The sequence below is a fragment of the Falco peregrinus genome, chromosome 6 (assembly GCF_023634155.1).
Source record: "Falco peregrinus isolate bFalPer1 chromosome 6, bFalPer1.pri, whole genome shotgun sequence".
In the NCBI taxonomy this organism is placed as follows: Eukaryota; Metazoa; Chordata; class Aves; order Falconiformes; family Falconidae; genus Falco; species Falco peregrinus.
Window position 1 is genome coordinate 32,907,428 of NC_073726.1, and position 23,328 is coordinate 32,930,755.

The 23,328-nt window shown below is 38.5% G+C and overlaps 1 protein-coding gene across 7 annotated transcripts in view; it reads right to left on the reverse strand.

Annotated features, from left to right (window-relative positions):
- NAV3 (neuron navigator 3) overlaps positions 1-23,328 on the reverse strand; it is a 414,628-nt gene that overhangs the window by 98,546 nt on the left and 292,754 nt on the right. For all 7 annotated transcript variants that reach the window (XM_055807946.1, XM_055807944.1, XM_055807943.1 and 4 more), the window contains 3 exons: positions 13,495-13,603; positions 12,684-13,067; positions 9,101-9,220 (listed from right to left, as the gene is read on the reverse strand). In XM_055807946.1, coding sequence (XP_055663921.1) covers positions 9,101-9,220; positions 12,684-13,067; positions 13,495-13,603 — 613 coding nt within the window. The remainder of the gene's footprint in view (positions 1-9,100; positions 9,221-12,683; positions 13,068-13,494; positions 13,604-23,328) is intronic.

Here is a 23,328-nt window from a genome sequence, read left to right on the forward strand (position 1 = left end):
AATGCATTTCCAACACTACATATGCTTTTAAACTGCAGTAAAGCAATTTTTGCTTTTGTGAATTTACCTAAACAGCATTTAATAGGGTTAGCAGCCATTTTACATTCTGTTCTGCAGTATGAAATGGATCTACAGCATAATGCATCCAAAAGGAACATAAGACAAAGGTTGGCATATTGGAAATTAAAGCTGATGCACACAGGTAACAGATTAAAAGACTATTTGTTCAGGTAAAATGTAATTAGGCAGAACTATTTTTAAGCTTCATCTAAATAATGTATTTTAGAATATTCAATCCACTAAGCAGGTTTGAATTATGACTATACTGTACCATTTTGTAAAAAACTTCTGTAGAATGCATTGAGGGTTCCACTCTTCAAGTTTACACATCTGATCCTGCTTAAATTGTTATGACAATCTTTTGTTTACAAAGGAAATCTTTGAAGACTTAATATTTTAACAATTAGATACAGATGAGATTAGTGCTGTAACTTCAAAAGAAAACAAACTCCAAGCACATTGCTGCACCAAACATTTCCCTGTGCGGAGCTGAGATTGTCACAAGGGGCTCACGAGGGGCAAGAAGCCCCCACAATGGCACTCAGAGAACATACTAAAAAGGGAGGATCGTCTTTTCCTTTCTCCATCAAAAGAAGGCTCAGGGGTGACATAGCTAAGATTTATAAGTAAAATATTGATACAAGCAAATGGAGGGATTTTTTTTCCAAAAAGAAAGGTTAACACATGTACTCCACAGCGAGGGTCCTGCAGTGAAGGGTATTTTCTGCACTGGCTGGCAGTTTTTCTGCCATGCTGAATCCTTCCCAGCTTTCTCTTCATGCTCGTTCCCTTTGAACACTGTCTTTAGCCAGCCTACAGGGTTGAAAGTCCATTTCTTTTTCCAGAAAATAAAAGGCTCCCACTCTTTTTTTTAACCTGCACAGCTTTAGATACATCCTTCTTTTAATTTTATTTAATCATAGGAAATGCCTTACCAGCTTTTGACTGGATTTTAGCTATCTTTTTTAGCTAGTAATGATGAAGTCACCTTGCAAGGCAATTGCCAATCCAAAATGTATTGAACATCACTGCTTTCCTGCAGCCCTGGGACAGACAGCAGTACTGTTTTGCTCTAACAGCAGTATGTTACAAGGGAAAGAGTCAAAACCTTCCAATTTTCCTCTTCTGCACTTTAAGCAGCCCTACAGGTCAAGTAGCAAACATGCACTTGCACCCTTAAGATGCTAAGCTTCATTTAAATTTATCCTTCCTTTCACCTACCTGTTTTGTCTACCTGCCAACTAGGAGGAAGAGTGGGTGTACAAAACAACAGCAAGTAGCTGTCAGAACAGATCATTTTACTTCTTTCTCATTACCTCTTGTGGGTACAAAAAAGTGCACCATTATGTGACTTTGCATTATTTTACTGTTTCTCATGATTTTAGAGGTCTGCTGAAGCTGCCACATCCAAAGGTTCTTTAAAGTGAACATATACCAAATAAATCCAAGGCAAAATATTTTTTTAGTGTTAAAAATTAATTACTTTCTATGAAAGTGTTGATAAGAACATTCTTATAATTTATTTTGTTTACCAAGCAAGTGTGTATATATACTTACCTCATACCTGCCTCAATCTGGTAGATAGTTATTACAAAAACCAGGTCTTTAATTAATGACTTAAGTAAGAAACAAGAATATTTTGTTCCACAAGGAAGTAGGTCACTCTGAGGCAATTTAGAACAAAAGACAATTTAATGATCCCAAGCTGCTGCATCTCCAATACTAAATTATCAAAATCACAATTTTTAGATTCAGTTTCATGAAGGATCTGTCTAAAATATGCCATGTTTGTTAATGTTAGAACTGTGATCTCAATTGCAGCTATTTTATTGCAAATTTCAATATGACTTTTTTTTTTAATAGCCATGCAGGAGAATAAAATCACAGTTTTTCCTCCAGTCATCAAACAAATTAAGATTTTTAAAAGAACTTCATATGTTTCTTGACTTCAGGACTCAAATATGTATTGCTCAGGAGATTTAAGCGCTTTCATTTTATATTTGAGCCTGGGGTATTTTCAGTAATGATTTAAATCTCACTACTGATGTTTTATTCTAACACAAAGGAGGCAGTACATTAGTCTTTGCTGATAACAATGAAGTACAGTAGTGGACCAAAATGATGCTGCTGCTGAAACTGTAAACTGAGTCTCAGGTAGCTTTTATTAAATACATTGGTACTCTCTTCAGAAGTAGATTACAATTAAAATAAACCATCTGCATTTCCCCTGAAGGGAAGTATTAGCAATCTGCTAACATATGATAAAGTCCAGCCTCAGTTCAAATAATTTTAAAGTATCTAAACCAAACTTGGAGATAAGCAGAAATAAGAATGTGAACAGACTGTATGACATTAATGCCTAGCTCCACACCATCCACTTTGAAAAAAAAGCAGATTTGTGAGAATGTTAAATGTGTCAGCTATAAACAGCCAGCCTTTGACTTAATGACCCTACAGCAAACGATATGCTCAGCCCATTTAGCATCGCATGAGAATGTAATTTGCTTCCATTCCTTGCAAAAGTTTAAAAATGTATTTCCATGAATTCTTTTTCATATAAACTGATATTAGTTAATATTGTCCCTCTTTCTACCACCTGACAAAAACTGAAAGAGAGAAAACTTCATTTGTTATTAATTTCACATAATTACTTGCAGCTCAGTTTTGTTTTAAAGTAAACATCTGCCATGCACTGTTCTTGCCTTTTCTGAATGTCATTTCCTTATGTAAGCTGGGTGCAAAGAAATGTGTCTGCAGACATGATGTTGCAGGATCATGACAGTTTAACATACTAATGACAGCATGCTAACAATGCAGTTTATGTCACTGATATTAATAAAGTATCTGAACCTAAAAACACACAGCTGTTAAATGTTTCCATGTTTTGGTTTGTGGTTCTATGGGCAATTTCTACAGATACTTAAAGCAACTAAGGAAGGGGGCAACCTCACAAAATTAGATCAAAGTCCAGTTGCTCTGTTTGCTTTATAATGCTCAGATCCTGGCTTTTGAAAGCATGACCAGAAACAAAGCCCTACTCAATTCAAATACCATTCTTTTTAAATTGATAATGCTGTATGAAATCATATTACTAAAAATTTTATTTCCTATTATCCTTCTGAAAATAAGGTATTCATCCTCAAAGGATCCTGAATACTTAACCACATAATGAGCTGAAAAACCAGGAGTGCTCCTTTTGACACAATTATTTTGCTCTTCATGCATGGATGCACACATATTTATGCTTTAGGTACTTAAATTTAGCATCTGTACTTTGTAGAAACAATAAAAACTGCGATACACATTGAAATAGATCTAACTAGTAACTTTCTTGATAGCCTAGCAGGTGCCAAAATCAGGAAAGATTTACACCAGAGATTATGAAAATGCAGGATCATTTGAGAATAATAAAAGTAAATGGTGGGAAATGTTAACAGCAACAGCTGTGAAAAGAAATTATGGAAGATAAAAAGTATAGAAGGGAGTAGCAATAGTAAAAACAGTTAAAAATTTAAATTGCTCGACAAGGGAGATTCTTTAATTATGGTTTCTGGAGATATTTGAGTAATAACTGCAAAAACAGTGAGGTACAGATATTTCTAATTACTTCAGTATCCTAAGAACCTACTAATACTGTAAAATCACAGCCAGGAAAATTATAGCAGATTACACGACTGTGTGAAGACTTCTGACTTTAAGGTCTATAACGACTCTTTTAGGTTGTGCATAGAATGGCAATCACAGCCCCATGTAGTGGTGAAGGCAGGTGCAAAGGTGTAGGAAGCCTCCCTACACAGCACAGTAGATTTGCAGGAAAACTCAGTTTTGCCCAAGAAAGTCTTAGAAAGCAAGAAGTATTTATGTCTGTTTTGTGTTTTATTGTTTATTATTTCATATCTATGTGATGAATATTTTTATCATTGCCATAGACACTGGTACCCAGAATTGCACACACCTGAAATGTTGGGAGACAGAGGAAAGGGTACAGGGCTGAATATGTGCACACAGTGAATAGTTCAGTACTGTGGAATATACATTGCTTTTAACTATCCACAGTAAACCCTCCTTTGCTACCAGAAGCACCAAACTGAACACATAATTGCACCATGGCAGAACAGTGATCACAGCAATACCAAACTGCAGAGACACATGGCAGAAAGCACAGTATTAGTGCAGTGCTGAAATACACATTACAGAGAAGCATCTGGATACAAAGGCAAAACGTAAAGTATGCCTGTCCACTGAACAACATCCTAACAGGTTAAATTCAAAATGACATGAGCAATTTCAATGTGCTGCCAAGACTTTGAAGTATGAGAACAGGTAAGTCGCTGTTCATGATGTCTCTCAGCCTTTTCTGATATTACCAACCCCATGAACCAGGGCTCCCAGTTCAATACTCCTCTGAAGTCTGGAAAAGTTCCTTTTCCAAAAATACAATATTCCAACTCAAGGCTCATCTGCTCAGAGAAACACCAGAAGAAGACTTATAATCATTCATGCAGGAAGTTAGTTAATAAACTACAGGCAAAATCTGGAATTATTTTATTAGAATTATAATTAATAATGTATTACGGTGATTATGGTTTGGCTGAGAACAAACAGGCCAGCCTGAGCTAGCCTAACATAACTGCCAAGTCTTCTGCACATGTGACAGATGGTGGAAGCATTTTAAAGACTCCCTGTGCAGCAGAACTCTCTGTAACTGGGGCTCAGATTCAATGCAACAGCAAAGTAGCTGAACCGGGTCATGATAAAAGCACACTAAGTAGCGCAAGCTACCTTTAAGTTTTGGGGTTTATCACAAGAAAGGGTGGGGGGAAAAAAGAATAGTGCATTCAAGGGATGTGAGGGGAACGTGGTTGCACAACTTAACTGACTGATGAAAGTGAAGGAAACTATGGCTTTTGATACACTGCACTAAATTCAGCAGGTATAAGGGGTGGAAGGACAATGGCTGAACTCAGTGGAGCTATATCCCCTTCTGAAAGGGCTTGTTTAAACTTCCCTGACAGTTTTTTATGCACAACACAGGGTGGTTTGGAAACACTGCAACTTACTTTTCAATAAACCTTATTCCTCCCAAGAAGATAATGGATTTTGTGTGCTTATGTCAAATCTCTTTTGGCCCATCTTACTTCGAAAAGGGGTTCAAACTCCAAGAATGTTCCTCAACTACTCCCTCTAAGAGTCCCAGAAGGCAAATGCTAGAGTGTAGAGGAGGAAGACAGAACAATAAATGAAAAGTAATATCATACCACTGAGAAGTCTCTCAGCCACATCCCAAGTTACACCCACTGCAGAGAATCCATCTTTCTCTCTAATTAATTTCTTATGGTATCTGAAGCAAGATAAGTTGCAAGGAATAGGCATTTGTAGACCAAAAAGAAGAGTCCAGATTAGAAAAGAAAATAAAATCAAAAGAAGAATGATACAGCTATTGTCACATGATGCTGCCAGTGTCCCTTCAGCCTTTCATTGAACCATTACAGTTCTTTCCCTACAACAAGCAAATATGCTGTGTTCCTACCTACAACTGTGTGCTTTCCAGAGCAGTATGCAAGCAACACTTAAGCCTTGGCTTACATTGCATTCATTAATTTAACTTTTTATGAAGTTGTTTAAAGAGCAATATAATATTATTATTTTGGATGAGCTCTTTCAGACTAAGTTTCCACATGGAGATCCTTTAATCCTTTGCTTTTTGGCAAGAAGTGGAGATGCAGGTGCTATCTGAAACCAATTTAGACCAGAATCAAACTGAGGACCTAATAGTCTTTTTCTACCAGTTCCATGCCTTAATTTTAATGAATAATTCCTGATCTATCCATGAAATGAGAATCAGTCTGAAAGCATACATTTGCCAGAAATGGCATTATCCTTTAGAGATATCATCAGCCCACTTATGTGAAGATTATTGTACTGCCTGCTCACAAAAAGAAAAAGTTTTAAAATATAAGCAGAAGCTGTAATTTAGGTTGGCAGAGAAAATCCAAGTTCACTTTTTACAAAGAACATGGGGCTGCTGTCAGCAAAAGTTGCCGGCTCTGGTGTTGGACGGAATACTGAAATGTCTCTCCTGCCTGCTAATGCAACTCAGATATTCACAGTGAATCATTTATTTTCTGCTGCACAGGGATGCCAGCAGAGTCCTTTACAACAGAAAGGCCAGGGCAAATCATTCAGTTATGAAAAAGATTTATATTAATTATATCATAGAGAAAATGCATGTGTCCTTCATGTATCTACATGGATGAGAAAGAGGAGAATAATCCTCTTTCATGGAAGTTCATCATACCAGTGGCAAGACATACCTTGAAGCACTGACACAAACCTATTATTTTTTGTTCAGAGCAGAAAAAGAAGCACTAAAATGCTATGTGAGATAAAATGAAATCTCAAGTTCCCATGCTGTTGTGAAGGACCAAAACCTATCCCACCAAACAAAGTGAGTCTCAGCAATCTCTGTATTGCTTTTTCCACCTGATTTCATATCATAAATGAGACACACATTGTTGATCAGCATAAACGATTTTTTGTGTATGTTTTTGAACTAATACAGGTTTTTTGTGACTGATTTTGGCAAGCATGTGTTTTGTTATTGCCACAACTCATAAAAATATTTAATTTTTCCCCTTCCTAAAAACCTTTTTCCAGCTTCAAGGAAAAACATACACATATACAAAAAAAAAATAAAAATCTATGTCAACAAAGCACAATTAACGTTCTACAAATCAAGTATTGAAAGGTCAGGAAATGCCAGAATTGTCTGCACATCTATAATTTACATCATAAATGCCTCTACATTATGATAAAATATTTAATTACATGATAGCATGTAGTATGTTCTATGGCACCCTGTTTAGAGGGTCCAGAAAAGCAAAGGGGTCCAGTTTTCACTCTCCATGTAAGGGAAAGCAGTCATTACAAAGTAAATCCTACTTGACATCTCTAGGCTTTAAGGTTAAAAATTACTTTGGGTATTGCTTACACAGTTTGCTAAAGTCAAGAACAGGTGCAAATGCAGAGTAAAGATGGAATATATTGAGATTTTAGTTGTTGAGATCAAATAAATCTTACCTGAATAGATATTAATTTAATTTTTTTAAAGCCTTGTAGCTTGCATAAAATTGGTTAACTTTTCACTCAAGACCCAAAATAATCTCCTGACAAATTTGAAGTCACTGCTCCACAACCTGATAAGTGATAGACTCAGACATGAAAGACTTAGAAACAGCAGAGTAGTTTTTAGCACATTTTTAGCAAGTCTGACAAAGCTGTATAAACAAAACCAGATGTATGTACTGGGAAATGCTGGACAATCTCATTAACTAAGAACTGGTAATAGCTTCCCTGTGGATTATATGTATGTACCTGCACACTATATAGAACAAATTAACACATACATTACTAAGTAACACTTCAAAGCAAAACAAACACATTTTGTTCCATTTAGAGCTTAAGGAATACTAAGAAAAAAAATTAAATCCCTTAATTTGGACCTTTTGTTTTTTTCAGGGAAAATGTGTGTGGTTTGAAACCTGGGTGTGAATATTGCATGGTGGGAAGAGCTTTCATAACTTCACTCCCAGGTGAAAAAAAGATAGAGACATACAAAAATGTGGGCAGCAGTGACATTCTCTGCCTTTAATTATATGACTCCAGCCTCTAAATTTTCCACCCTCTCTCCCACTTTGAACTTAAGGTTCTTGTTCTCACATACAGAGCTCCATGAAAGTCCCTCCTGCCCACATCTCATTTCTCATTTTCTCCTTCTGTTACTGCCTGAGTTCTATCCAAATTATTTTCTTAAACGCCTACTGTACGCTTTCTCTGGTCTTCATATCACGTCAATGCTTGTGTTCCAAAGAACTGAGCTGTGTTCATTTGAATTGCTATCTAAAATAGGCTTTTTCTGCAAGGTCAACAAATGCTAATATGTCAGCTAAAGCAACCTTCTTTTTTTAAGTAACTGGTACTTTAGATGAAAATTATCTTCTTTACCCTGATGCACTGCATACACTATTTGATTAATGCAGAGTATCTCTGACAGGTGTCACAGGCATATTTTCATGAGAAAACTGGGAAAACCAAAAATTATATCATACCTAGTTTAACATCCTAGAACTTTTTCAACTATTTTGCTGGATTTGTAAAACTAGTCACTCCATGAACCTTTTCTCTCTTCCTGACAACACATTTTATTCCTTAAGGAAAACCTGATTTTAAGAAATGGGTCTGAAATCAACACCCTAAACCTGAAGACTGCCAAATGTCACAGCTGCTCCTTTTCTCTATGATGGTCTGACCAAAATCTCAGAGCTGATAGCTCCAACTTCTGCAAAAGATGGGTAATGAATTTTTATTTCTCAGACATGGATTCAAGCCATCACTATGAATCTACTTTAAGCTCAAGGAAAAACAGAAAACACTTGCCCAACCTGCAGAAGTACTAGTGGAGCACGTTTTTATGCTTACGCCCATATATACAATGGCAGGAAAATGTTTCTTTTTTCATACTGCATAGAAAATGGGATATAACCCTACTTCTTGCTTTCCACTGCTCACAGGTACTGCCGCCTTCTGACATCCACAGAGGGCAAAATGAGTGGACAAGACCAGGGTTCTGATTCCAGCCATCTCCAAATGCATGTTCTGACCCACCTCATCAGGCACTCACAAGCTCTCTGCTGCCTAGAGACCATGTGTATTCTCCCTATGCCCATCAACTGACAAGGCAACCTGTAAAAAATATTGTCCCATTTCAGAGATTCAAGATTGTAAAACAAGTCTGGGCTTAATATTTTCTCTTACATATTCCACAATAAATGCTTCTTAAGTCCCCTTCCTAAGTGAGATATCTGTTTTTTTCACACTCGTTGTGGTATCCGGTGTATCATGTGCTCAGAAAACTAGCAGCCTGAGAAGCTTGCTTTCTCTTGATATTCCTTATGAACAAACCCATGATACATTAGCAGGTGTGAAAGATGAAAATATTTGTAAAGCTTAGATAGCTTTTTACTTAGCAAAGCACTGTTACCTGTCTGCATCCACAGTCACATCATGAACCCCTCTCTGAATGACATCTCGAGAGGCAGCTAGGTCTGGTATTCGGTTCAGGCTTCTTGTATATAGGTTGAGTCCTCCATCTGTCATGTACCTGAAAATAAATGCGTGGTCAATCAGTGGGAAACACAGCCATCTGGCAGCCATGTTTCACTCTGAAGTTAATAGACTGTGGAATTCAAATGTTTAAGGTACATGCTATCCTATTAGATGGTAAGCTTATACTAAATATTCTCACTTATTCTCATTTTGCATGCCCAGTGCAGGAAGATCAGATATGCCTGTTTTCTAGGATCATTTGCCTTTTTCTGTGATGGCTTACAGGACAATCTGTTTTACTAAAATATACTTAGACTGAAGCCCACAATTATCTTCAAAAATTTTAAGTACATTTGAAGTACTACAGTTTTGTCAAAGAACAGCACTGATGCAAGAAGCATAACTCCAGTTAATAAAAAGAAAAAAAAAAAAAAGAAAGAAAAAAGGGGAAAAAATCAGTAGCATCCATTTAAATGGGAAAAGAAATTGAGAATGCAAATCCATAGTCCCTGCTGGCATGCAATATTCAAATAAGAAAGAGATATCCACTGAAGCCTTCACAATGACATTTAAGAATATGTTTCTATCTGTGTTCCTTTTGCTTGATTCCCACCACTTCACATTACAAAGAATGACTAATGAATTGAATAGTGAGTATAGTGATTCTTACTCACTAGAGAACCATTAGAAGTTTTTGAATTTCAAGCAGCAGTAATAATTTCTGAAATGCCTACCTACAGTTTAGTTATTCTATGAGGGGCCTTGGTGCATATAACTGAACAGTACCACAAGCTTGTCCTTCTCTGAAGACCTGTCCATTATCTGTCCATTATCTTCTCAAAGGACATTTCATTAACCGTCTTCCCTCTTTTTTTTTTTCCTGTGTGTGTGTGTGTTTGGTAGGTTTGTTTTGGTTGCAGGTTTTTTTTTTACATTCCTTCTTGTAGTTTTTTGTAACTAATGTAGCAACCTAGTACAGAATTTGTACAAATTAATTACTGAAGGACTCTGCACTTGTATAGCACTTAGCATAGAGATATACATATACAGGAAAAAAATGTGATATACTTCAGTGAACCTATTCAAAGTAAAATTACGGGCTTATTGAAATAAGTGCAGTCCCCATGCTAGGATGATGGCTAAAACAACCTACTGGAATTCACTCCCAATTCAAATAATCTTTGACACAAGTTCTCCTCAAGCCCTGAAATGGTGTCACTCAAACCCATCTTTCAGTCGAAGTGTGTGTCCAAGTACACAAACACTTAACTTTAATAACTCTACACAGACTCCCAAGCAGAAGCCAAGGCACACACACTGCTGGTGCTCCAGATGTTCTGTTGGCCCCCTCCCTGCAGTTCCTTCTGGGAGCTGATTTAATTGAAATCAACTGTCCCAGAGACCTTGGGGCTAATACAGCAGCCTGAGAGCACCAGCCTCCACGGCTGCAGTTTGGGGTGGGTGAACTGGTGCAGATTTTGAAAGCAAAGCTGCAGTAGTGTAGCCCTGGGCAACAGATGCAGTTTGAGACAGCATCGTGTCCTGGGTGGTAATCTGGATGAAGGCAACCTCCAGTGCATCAAAACACAAAGTGTTGGTTTGTTGATTTTTAATTAAACTCCGAGGCATTTTACGCACTGGTAAGATTTGGCCTGGAGTTCAGCAAGGGATTTCTGAAACTTTGGTATCTGGAGTCTGCAGATTTGTTTTCAAAGGTAAATTAACAGTTACACTTACACACTAGATTTATCCTTTTATTAGAGAGAAAATTTAAACTTTTTGACAGATTATTTAGCTAGAGGTGAATTGTGCAATAGGTTCCAAGGCTCTGGAATTGCATATTAAATTTAGCTGTGGTTTGAATGCAATCCAGACTATATGGATTTTTTCCTGTATAAGTAAGGCCTGAATGGAGAGACTTAACAAGTGCAACAGGCCTTTCTCACACTAATGTCTAATTACTGCTGCATTCCTTTCCCCAAGTGTTTAAAGTAATTAAACTGATAATGGAAGAGGCATAAAGGAGATAAGACTTTACATGCCTCAGTGAGTCCTGAAATTTCAGAGCTTATTAACTTGTTTTTAACATTTACTACACCTAAAAATGTTAACTGAGCACATTGCAATTTACTGTCTATTGAGTCATCCTTATTACAGATGCAAAGAAAAGTCACACAAGATGACTATATTAATCCTCTAATGTGATAAGCTAATTAATACAACTCATCAGGCACTGCAAAGGATTCCCCTATTTTTTTTTATAAACTCATGCATCTGTCAAAGGCAGCTTTTATATTCCTTTTATGATAAAAGGTCTTCAGACATTAGAGTATTACATTTTCCATATGTCTTTTCTCTGTTCTAGCACACATGAATATGGCATTCTACTTGACAGCCACTAATGCTGTGCTGTGGACAACCTTGTCAGCAGTGCTCCATTCACAGATCACTGAGACAGTGCACCAGTCAGATATAGCAATATGCTTTCTTTATAGTTATACTTTTTCTAGAGATTTGTCTTTGGATGGTGCTTGAGGTGAGACACTGCTCTAGAGAGAGCTTTGATCACAGACTTACATTTGCTCTTAGGAATGTACCCATACCCAATGTCATCAGCCACCATTCTCTAATCATAACTATACTTCAAACTACAAGATTAGATTGACAGCAAGGTATAGAGTGAAGTAGTGTGGTGTGACATGGCCATGTACTCTATGAGACTTCTGTTCAACCCAGTGTTACCGCAGCCACCAAGCAGCCTTGAGATGGCAACAACAACACTGAACAGTAATGTAAGTATGAGTAAAACCATGACATTGGTTTTTTTTTTTTAACCGATGCTTTAGGAGTTCTAACATACATAGGAGTGGAGTGACTTGTGTTCCAAGATTGATATAAGAGTACTTAAATAGTAATTTGAAACACAGGGAATGCAGTATCCCAAAGTCAATCAATTGATTAATCAAACCGAAACAAAAATTATTCTCATTCTTCCTCCTGGGTATGCTAGGAGAGTGACTGATCTATTCTTTTATGAAAAGATATTCTTAGAGCTCAGATGATATGCACAGCTGAAAATTGCAATAAAGGCCTATCACACAGACTACACTAGACAATACATGAAGTGGAAACAGAGAATGTCAGTGCTGTCAGCAACTGCTTTTCATCAGCTGCATCCAATATCATATCTACCATCTCAAATAAAACATAAAAATAGTGAAAGAAGACCCACACCAGGGCAAGCAGTGCAATGTGGTGGTTTACAAGATAGCTAAGAAATTCCAGTATGTAGTAAGAAGTGCTCTTATAAAAAAATCACAGTAAAGTTGTCTTGATGTTAAAGAAGAACCAACTTCACTGGCAGCTTAGGAGCTTATTTTTGTTTTGGTTTTTTATATGTACAGTTTTTTGTTGCAACCATAGCACAACTTTCACTTGTGTGCCAGAATTTGTTAGAAAAAAACCTGTTAAACTTGCCAATCATGCATTGCTTCAAATGGGGAAGAATTGCTACATACCCACTATTGATGTCATCAGTTCTGAGGCTTTTCCCAAGAATGTCCCCATCACTCATGTAGCCACCGACGTCAACTTCAGAAGACACGTCCAAATCACTGCTTCCCTTCTCACTCATGTCAATCTGTGAGATATTTCCAAGGCGAGAAACAGCTGCTCGGCGAAGCGGAGTGGTGTACATGAATCGAGAAGGGTCTGTGTGTATGAAGCGACTTGTGCTGCTGCGAGGATAACCAGCACCCAAGGAAGGGGCATCTCCCGCCTGCAGCCGAGGACTGGCCTGCCCTAGCCTCCAAGTCACCGGGGTGGACCGGCTTGTCAGGCTTGGTATGCTTCTCCCATTCACCTCAGTTGTCACAGTGCTGTCAAAAGTTGTCTCCAATGTGCTGCCAAACAAAATATGTAGAAGTCAGTGAACTGTGCTTTCCCTGCTCCTGAGAAACAAGGAAAAGCAAAGGCTGGTGAATGTATGTTTTTTTAAAAACCTCTTTTGAAAAGGTCTGTGTTAGTGTGTGTGTTTCTCCATGTGCACACGTTTGTGTGTACAATAACCTCTACTTACAAAACAATCTAAAATAGATTTTATACATTTTAAAGTAGATGTATATGAAACGATCATGATCTTTGTGAATGATTGTATAAGACACTTTGACAGTAAAGTATATTAAGTCACATTTAAGTTGTTGAGGCAGTCTAGCAAACAGTATGGTTACTGTCATAGTTAAACTTTCCTTTGCAAGTCTAAATCATTCAACAACTAGTAATAATCTCCTACAGTTCAAATTTTTAGTACTCTACACAAAATCAGTATACCTGTGGCTTATCTGCGTTCCTCTAAGGCTGGACATAGTTTCTTCCAAATTCTGTCTCAGGTCTGCTATATTCTTTACAGTTCTCATTCTTCTTGTTTCAGGGTCTTCCCCTGGAAGAAAACAGCAAAGCAGCATGAATTGTAGTGCACACAAGTGTACAAAGTTGAATAAACTGCACGCATGTATACACAGCTGAGAATACATACACAATTGTAAATAGTTCTGTCCCTTTAATCTTTTAAAAAATAAAACCTCATCCTTTCAGTAATAAAACACACATATGCTTATAAATAACGTGGTATGTAAAAAACCCACTGAAAAGAGTCCTGCTGAAGTATCTCTGCTAGAGCCCAAGTCTATTAATGGAACTCAGATTTACTGTGTAGGGATTTTTATTCTCTGTAATCAAGGCATGATGCAGCCCCAGACCACTTGATACATTACACAGCCCCTTTTTTCTCCACGACATTTTACATGACTTAGTAGGAAAAAAAGCCACAGTAAATCTGTGTCTGGAAAGAATTGGGATGACTGTTACAACAACTCTTCAGTATGCACTTAACATACAGGCTATTTCAAAGTACTCTTTAAGTAAGTCTAGCAATTAATAAAGCATCTTTCCTGAACCGTAATGGTTTCCTGAAGGGAGAGATTATATTCCATATGGGATAAAAAAAAATATATATATTCTTCTTGGGATAAAAATCTGAATACTTTAAGCACATGTGTCATTTATACAATTATGCATTTTAACAGCCTTCAGGGACCTCTTGTGAAAAGCTAGTCTGGTATCTTGAATAGTGAAGTCTGAAGAACTTCACCTGGAACATCCTGAATAATGTTTACTTCACATGTTTAAAGAAAAAAAAAAAAAAAGGGAAAAAGAAAAGTTATATATTATGTGTTACAAAAGGAAAATTTAATAAGCTTCAAAGTAACCTCCAAAAGTCATACATGAGGAAACAAAAATGCATGTTTTCTAGCACATCCATATATCAAAGAATTTTAGTTCATTTTTCTTTTGGAAAATAAAAGAATTTTTTAAAAAAATCTGTGACAAAATCACTGATTTTTTCAAGGTTAGTGTTCTGCTTCTAGCTGTATCCTGTATCTGCTACTTGAAAGAAGGTTATCAAGAAGCATTATTATTATAGTTATGTGTACAATGCTGAATAACTGTGTAAATTATTATTATTTTTTTTTACTCCATCAATGATAAATTTCATGTCATACCTCACCTTATTAAGTCAATTTTACTCTTCATTCTGGAAATGTTATCAAGAATGATATTGTGCGACCACTAAAATTATGACTAATATTTAACTCTAGATTTCGGCATTCTCATCCAGACCAAGCTTTTAATCTAATTTTGAAATTCTCATGACATCAAGACTGTTTCCTCTTTGAATACATCTAACAGGACACAGTCTGGTGAAATCAAACCCAACATTATACAAAAAACAAGATCAGAAATGCAAGCAGAGGGAAAATTCCTTACATTCCTTACATGAAATGATATTTCACATTTGTGATATGCAAAATACACATTCAGATACACATTTTCAAGTTGCTGTCTTTGTCATTCTGTTGCCCCTCCTCCTCCCATGCTTGTGTGTGAGTTTATACAAAACATAAATTCAACAATGATGATGTGTCTGAGAAAAAGCATAGCGTTCAATCTGAGTGAAAAAAAAAAACAGGTAGGAGACGTTCGGGAAGGAGGGAAAAGGAAAACAATAAAAAAAAAAAAAAGATGGTATCCCTTGCAGAGTAGATAAAATGGGGAAAAAAGGAGGAGATCTTAGTATAAAGCTTGCAAGAAAAGTTGCACAGTACAGAGAACTGAGAAATATTCAGCATGAGGCCAGAAGCAGTGAAAATTTTATATTTAACAAAGCTTTCTGCAAAAGTAAAGGAAAAGAAAAAAAAAAAAAAAGCCCTACAGGAAAAAGTACTGGTAAGGTTAAAAAAAAAGTCAATACAACATCTGTTTGTAGGCCCAGCAAAAAGGTCGACTTACAGAACTACAAGTGTGGGTTTAACATTGGTTTACAAAAAGCATTGAGTTATCACATACAGTGACAATTATTTCAAATATAAGGGAGAATCTGCAGAAGCAAACTATATTTGAACAATGGTTCACTTAAGCTCATTGAATTTTGACTAAAGAAGAATCCTTTGAGCTCATCAACAAACTGAATTGCTACCGTACCCTCTTCTGCGGTCCAGATCCTATCACCCAAACACTCTGCAGGCAGTTAAGAAAAACCCCAACTCCTGACATTAAATGGAAATAAATGATTCTATATATATTCCGTATACCCTTTATTTCTTCCCTGATAGACAAATGATGCATGGTACTAGCCAATGCAGACTGCAGTTGTGGCTCAATGTCAAGCTGGCTTTCACAGCAATGCCACTTTGAGGTTTTCCCATCTAGTCTGGCCTGGCAACGTCTTCTCTCCTTGTTGCTGCAGCCAAATAATCTTTCAGGAATGGCTGTTTCCTTGTTTGTTTTATCTCTCCAAATAAATTCTTCAGTGGTTTAATGATCCAACAGTCCATAAACCTTGGGTTGACACCAAGGAATTGACAGTGGGGTCAACACCTGGACAGGGTGGAGACAAGAAGTGGGGACACAGGGCCAGACTTCTCAAGCCACACCCTGAGGGCACATACATTCACAAAATTTTGCTCCGTAACATAAACTACCTGTGTGCCTTTTCACATGTATTACCTTGCAGGAGGCAGATGTTCAGACTCAGATTGAAATTAACACATCTATTCCTGTTCTTCAAGATAGACATGTTCAATCAAGCACCTTGCTAATCAATGTATCCCATGTATCATTTGCAGAGGTTTCTCCACCATCCTGGAAATTCCCATGAGGCAAAAGGGCTCATGAGTCACCATCCCTGGACGTATTTAAAAGACATGTAGATGGGCGCTTACGGACATGGTTTAATGGTCAACTTGACAGTCTTAGGTTTACAGTGAACTTGATGATCTTAAGGGTCTTTTCCAGCCTAAATAATTCTATGAATCTACGCCAAGGCTAAGCTGGAGACCATTAAGTCCTGTTAGATTGAACCTGTTGAAAGCCCAGGCAGTTCCTAGGAAGCCTGTCCATGCCTGCCTCCAGGCAGTTGCCTATGGTGCACTCGGTTCCTCTCTGTCACTGCCCTTTGTTTTCCCTTCTCCACTAAATACACTCAAATTCACTTAAAGGAGCACATTATATTCCTGCCTCAATGCCTATATGAGGGAGACCCAGGACCTCTTTGTTAGTTGCCTTGCCTCAAACCAGAGGTGAAAGAGTAGCTTGTTGGTGTAAGAGAATTTTCTGTTATAAACAGAAAGACAAATTCCAGGGTGTAAGCAGGCAAAATTAAATGCAAGGCAATACTTTACCTTTATATTTATTTGAGGAACTGAAATAATTCATGTTTGCAGGGTCTTTGCCCTTTTCCTCCCTTGTTTATCCTTGTCAGTTGTCCTTTGCTGTATGTTAAAACTGCAAATTGTTGCAGCAAAAATGACAGCAACTGTCTTTTTTAATATATATTGTACAGTAAACAGCATAGCAAAGCCTTAAGGTATAATTGCAATATAAAAAAAGGTACATGTACATGGCAAACTGCCAAAATATATTTTCACAGAGAAGAATATTTCACTCTCAGACAAATTATACCATAAAAGTGGTGTTACTCTATCCTGGAAAGGTGAAAAGTTTGACGTCTAATCTCTTTTGATCTCTCAGTGACACAAAGGATAATTTCAAAATCTTTCCACCGATTATTTTTTTTCTAAAAAAGATACAACTGGAATGGTATGATCTTAAAATACCACATAATACTACATACAAAATCCTTATAAGTGTTAATTGCTTTTAAAAGAATTGTTCTTTTTTCTTCCCATCCCTTTCTTAAGGCCTTATCAATGGACTCATTCTGCACCATGGATTAATAAGTCATAAAGTACAAACAATTGAACATGACTGAGAAATTTTCTGCACTGAGTGTAAAATCCTCAGACTTAACTTGCATCTGACATTACCTGCGTTTCCAGGGCAGCATGGTGGTGCCCCATCTACATCAAGCCTCCTTCTGTATTGTGACTGCTAGAAGAGACACTACGGTGCTTATGGCAGCAGGATTGGGGCACACTGTATGGGTTCAAAGGGGGCTCAGACTCCCCTGGGCACCTTGTTGCTTATTACTATGGCCCACTGCCATCATAGAGTCTACCCGTATTTGCATGACCTAACATGTCAGAAATGCTCTCTGGCTTGTTATCTCCAGTGATTCTGGTTTGTACGCTAAAGAAAAGCCATTCTATTTCATACATGGAGGCACTGGGCTAAGACTAACATCAGGGTACCCTGAAACGTTCTGTCAAAATTCTGTTCCTCTTACAAGAAAGTCTGATGCAAATATTTTACTGACCCCATGCAATATAATCTGCTCAGATCAGTTGTAGCTGCATCATTTATATCAAGCATGAATATTCCAAAAGATTGTCCCCAAATTCTTCCCTCTAAACAGTGAACCATTACAGGTTTCTTCAATAATTTTCTAGAGAACACATTATTTTCTCCCACTGTGTGACATACATACACAGGAAAACAAACTAATCATTTTACAGAAATCACTAAATACCTGGGTTAGACTTGTACATTCACATTTCTGAAACTCAACCATAATTGCACAATTAGTAATACTGTTCATAATCACTTCAGTACTTCTGCACATGTAATTAGAGCCCAAAGCAGATAAATGGGAGAATAATAATTCCATCAATTGTCTGACTTTCGTAAAAGGATTTACAAATAAGCAGCTCCCTAAAGAATTGTCCAGTCTTAGATATTAACTCCATTCACAAAGGAAAGAACCAGTTTTACTTTGCAGGTGGGGAAACTGAGGCTCACAAGAGAACAGGCATTTGCTCAGTGACACAGAGCTGAAGAGGAGCAGGGGCAGGTGAAGAGCCCAGCTTCCATTGCTAACAAGCCTCTAACCTCTAGAAGTCCCTTTTAACATAGTGGTATAGTCTAATAATAAAATATATGCATAAAAAGAGAAGTCTTGTTTCTTTGTTATTTTGAGCTGATAGCTTTCTACATTACATACATAGCAAAATTTTTATCCTGAACGTTTGAATACAATCAGGGCTAACACATCCACCAGCAAAGAAGCTCCAGGCTAGACACATGCTACATAACCTTGGAAATGCAAGCAGCCACTTCAACCATTTGACTAGCTAAAGAACAAAGCTTTGGAAACGAACACTTTGAGCGCTGTCATAAAGGGCTAAGAGATGAAAAGTAAAGCCAGTAAAAGAGAAGCCTTTTGAAGCACCTATGGCCGTGGACTTCAAATGCTCACTGGCATGCACTGATATAATAAAATTGGTTATTTAAACGAAACTGAAACCCTGGCACTCACAGTTCCACATATAGGGGTAAAATTATCAGCAAGGGGGAGACAATATTGGAGGGACAGTTTTGTAGGTAGGCCAAGACATTTTATATCTAAACCAAACCTTGGATTCATGATTTCAATTTTAAAATTCATGAGGACGTGTCATTAAAATTAAATTATTTATGAGTAAATGAATAGTACTTAATTGTTTCACCTTATTTCTTCAAACAGCTCAGCAAATGATGCTCAGTTATTCACAGGCTGTTGCTGCCCATGCACCCATCAAAAGTGATTTAGACATTTGTCTTCATTTCATACAGACTTTAGAGGTAAGAGTAAGCAAACAAGGAAGAAATGGCAAGACCTTATTTTTGCATACTATTGCAAATAAACCCAGTTCTGTCTTGTGAAATGACTGTCAAGATCAAAACTCTGCTCCATACAGATATGTGCTAGCACTTGGGTCTCGTCTTGCCCTTTCTGAGGTCAAACCAAAGTTAACTTACCTAAAATATCAGTGTACAGGACCTGTTCTAGGTCCCCTAGCATTGTTATTATGACATCCTCATCCAGGTGTGCAGTCCCTTCACGCAAGCAGCCTTCCTCCTCCTCCTCTGCCCAGTTCCTGCTGGGGAAATGAGATGTGCAGGACGCATTTTCATCATCTGATTTTCCTGTCTCCTCATTGTTAACCTGAAAGCCTCCACCTGTATGCCAGTTCCCCGACCTCCTGAACGTCCTGCTTCCAGTAGGTGGTATCGCCTGAAATGCTTGGGGTGTGGTGAGGCTGGAGTGGCAGAGAGAGTGCACTGACCGTGAGAGTGCCTTGGAAAGGGAGCCTCTGCACCCAGCTTCTGCCTCCAGCTGATGGTAACTCTGGCTGGACTTGGAGGCGTTTCCAAACCAGTTCTCCCTGTATGAGTATCGCCTCTTCTCCCCTTCGCTGATGAGCGTGAGATTAGTTAGAGACTTCTGCTTCTGAAGACGAGCACACCCTCTTCTAACCTCCTTGCCTTTAAACACTGACAGTTCAGCAGATCGCTGCATCTTTCCAGCTGGGGCTTCAGCTCAGTTAGATTTCATATTTCTGAGATGGACAGCAGTTTAATTCGCCCGAAAGGTCTGGGATGTGATCCTTCCAGCACCGGACCCTGCACATCCCAGGTAGCACATACTTGCACTCGCAAAGAAAAGCACAGCTCAAACATGCAGTTTACAGACCGTAAATGACTAGACAGGCACAGTCATTTTCTTTAAAATTACGCTGCTGTATCCGCTAAGCCACTTCTCTCCCGTCACATTAATCTGCAGTACTTACAGTCATTTTCACTTAGATTTCTCTCAAGCAGAAGAGAGTTGATCAAACACTCTGCTCCAGCACAGAAGTAATCCCAAAAGCCAACTGTGTTTTCCCCTCTCCATCCAATCACCGGTCCCATCGGAGCGGTGGGCCTGCATCTCTGTCTACAGCTGCTGCCTTCTGAAATCCAAAGTAGGCACAAGTGCTGTCTCAGGCTTTTCCACCCCCTCTCACCAGATCATGACTGATCCCAGCGCACAGCTCTTCACTTTAGATGGGCTGACACAGAACTGCAAGTACAGCCTCCACGTCAGAGCTCAATAAAGAGCCAAAATTAACCACTGAAGCAAAGCTCTGCACAAGCCTCCTTACATTTTAGTATTCAACCTGCATTCCCAGATATATGACTCTTCTCTGCTACTGCAGTGAATGCTGCTGGCTGCCATGGCAGCAAACATCCCGGTGAATTAAACCGGAGACACAGAAGGCTCTGCCCAGTTTACGGTGCCACAGGTTTCAAGACACAGCTTCACCTGAATGGGATGCTACAGTAACAGACCTAGCTCACAGTCAAATCCTATTTTTCTCCCTAAAAGGTAAGGGCGATGAACTATTTCTTCAATATAACTGCTACTCCCTGCGCAGGAAGCTAAAAGCAGATTTGCAAATGGACCTTCAGTCTTGCAATTTCTGCTCTAAATAAGAAAAAAAAATGTAATTTAGCATCATAAAGAAGCTGAAAAATGGAACACACCACTACCTACCCAGTAAGGTGATTTTATAAAAGGAAATATTTAATTTCTTTCTCCTTAAAATATACCGTGTTCACATCTCTGTGAGAGTATGGAATGAAAAAGCTGTAATAAAATAATTGTTTCACAATCTTCTGGAGAAAATCTATTAATGGAATAGTATTTTTTTTATAAAGCAACTCAGTATCATGTCTGAACTAAGTTCACCAGTTCTAAATGTTATTTTAAAATACAGTATCAAGAGACAAAGACTTATGTTTAAATGTAAGCCTTTTCTCACAGAAAAAAAGGTATTAGTCCCAGAAATAAAAAAACAGATGAACAAAGAACTAGCTTAATTTAATTCCAATTTTTTAAACAGAAACATTTTATCTAGGGGCAATTAATTTCATAAAACATTATGTAGAAATCTACAAATATGAAAACTGCTGTATAACAATATACTGCTTTTGTCCATATTAAAATATGCTCATCTCAAATCCCTACCTGAGCAACCCTGACAGGGAAGTAACCTTTAAAAATGCCACCCTAAGAGTCACAGACACTTTGTAATTTCCTGTATGAAAAAGCAGATGTTAATAGAAGCCTCAGTGTACTTCTTGCTTTTTGCTGGCTTAGTTTACAGTTTTTCAAGATATATAAGGAAAAAAGTACATAGGGGAAACTTCTTGGAAATTTTCAAGAAAGGGTACATTTTTTCCTAGGTAACCCTCATAAACACATAATTAGCCTAGACAAAAATTCAGTAATCTCAAGCAATGACGGTTTTCTATATTAAATCACTGACACATTCCTAGAAAAACCATGGTCTTGCAACAAGAGGAGATACCACTCCCTTCCCCACCTAGCCCACCAAGTCCAAGAGGAGACAAGAATGCTTTGGCAGACTGAGCAAAATCTTCCCAAACATGAAATGCCTGCCACTTCTTCAGCACGGAAACGAAAGGTAAGACTGCTGAGTTTACTCCCAGGGTCTGCCAGTTGCAGTGGCATGTGGGCCCTTAAAAGGTTTTTATGAAGATCCTGGTGCCTACCTGCAGCCGAGCCCAGCACACCCGTGCAGGTGCCAACGTGGCCCCAGCTGAGGAAGCAGAGACCCAGCACTCCCTGCATGCTCCTGCACCGGTACACACTGCCAGCGCCATGCAGCTGTAACAGCCTGTCCAGCGTGGCTGAGGAAGATGCTGACATTGTTAGAAAGGCTTTACAGGGCTGTATTTACAATGAGGAGGTTTCAAAATGAAGGGCAATCTCACTCTTTTCCCATTCAATGGTTTTAAAACCTCAACTTATACTCAAATTGGTACAGTAGTCTCAGTTGCTGTGTTTTGAATTAGTAGGAAGGCAATGATTTGGCCCTACATGGTGCTGCGGTGTGGTGGGATCAAGGGAACATCTTCTCCTACCATAAAAAGCACCTCCCCAATACTCCAGATAAATGAATGAATCTCTCGCCGCTCTTTCATACCCAAACAGCTAGTCAGTAGCTTGCCTCCATGGTCATCTGTAGGCAGGTATGGACCTGCTCCGCAAGCTCAGAGTGTGCATGCCTGGTTGCATGTAGCAGTCGTTACTGCAGTGCTGTATCTGGCCTCAGTAAGCCCTGTGGACAGGGATGCCCCCTCGTGCTAGGCACTGTTCTGGTAGGGAAGCAACGCATGGCATGGCTGCTCAGCTCCCAGCATGAATAGACCAATACAAGACTGCCAGAACTGGCCAGGGTATATTTAGTTCTCTTTCCAACTGGGAGCAGAAAAACTTACAACAGGGGATGAAAAGCCTTCACCCAGTAAGCAATGCCAAACCTCATGTATGGTGTTGGCAATAGGTACTGCACCACTTCAGGCTGGAAGGGTCTCTGTAGGGGTACAGCTGGGTCCTGGGCAACCCAGTGGGTCTCAGTGTCTCTGCTGACCTGTTTCTTCGCCTGCCTGAGTTATTCATTGCAGCCCAGCTCCAGCAGGACACAGGTCACAGACCATCATCCATGCAAGGGAATGACACCTGAACTGTGTGGGAGCCACATGAGGGTAGCTGGGAGCTACAGCATCCACCTGTCTCATTTGCTTTCCTACATACATGAAAAACACGAGTCAAATACTGGGATACAGAGGTACTGAGGCTAATCACAGAAGCTTCATGCAGACTTTGTGTGTACAAACACTATACTAGAGCCCTTAATTACAAGGATATATGAACTTTTCTCTCATTAATCCCATTGCTTCTCTTGGTAGACAGGCTAATCATGATCATCCTTAGGTACAGTAGATACCCATGTACATTCAAGTGCTCAGCAGAAAGAACACTAAATTTATCCTTCTGCTTTACCACATCTCTCTGCAGGGTGTCATTCAACAAAATAT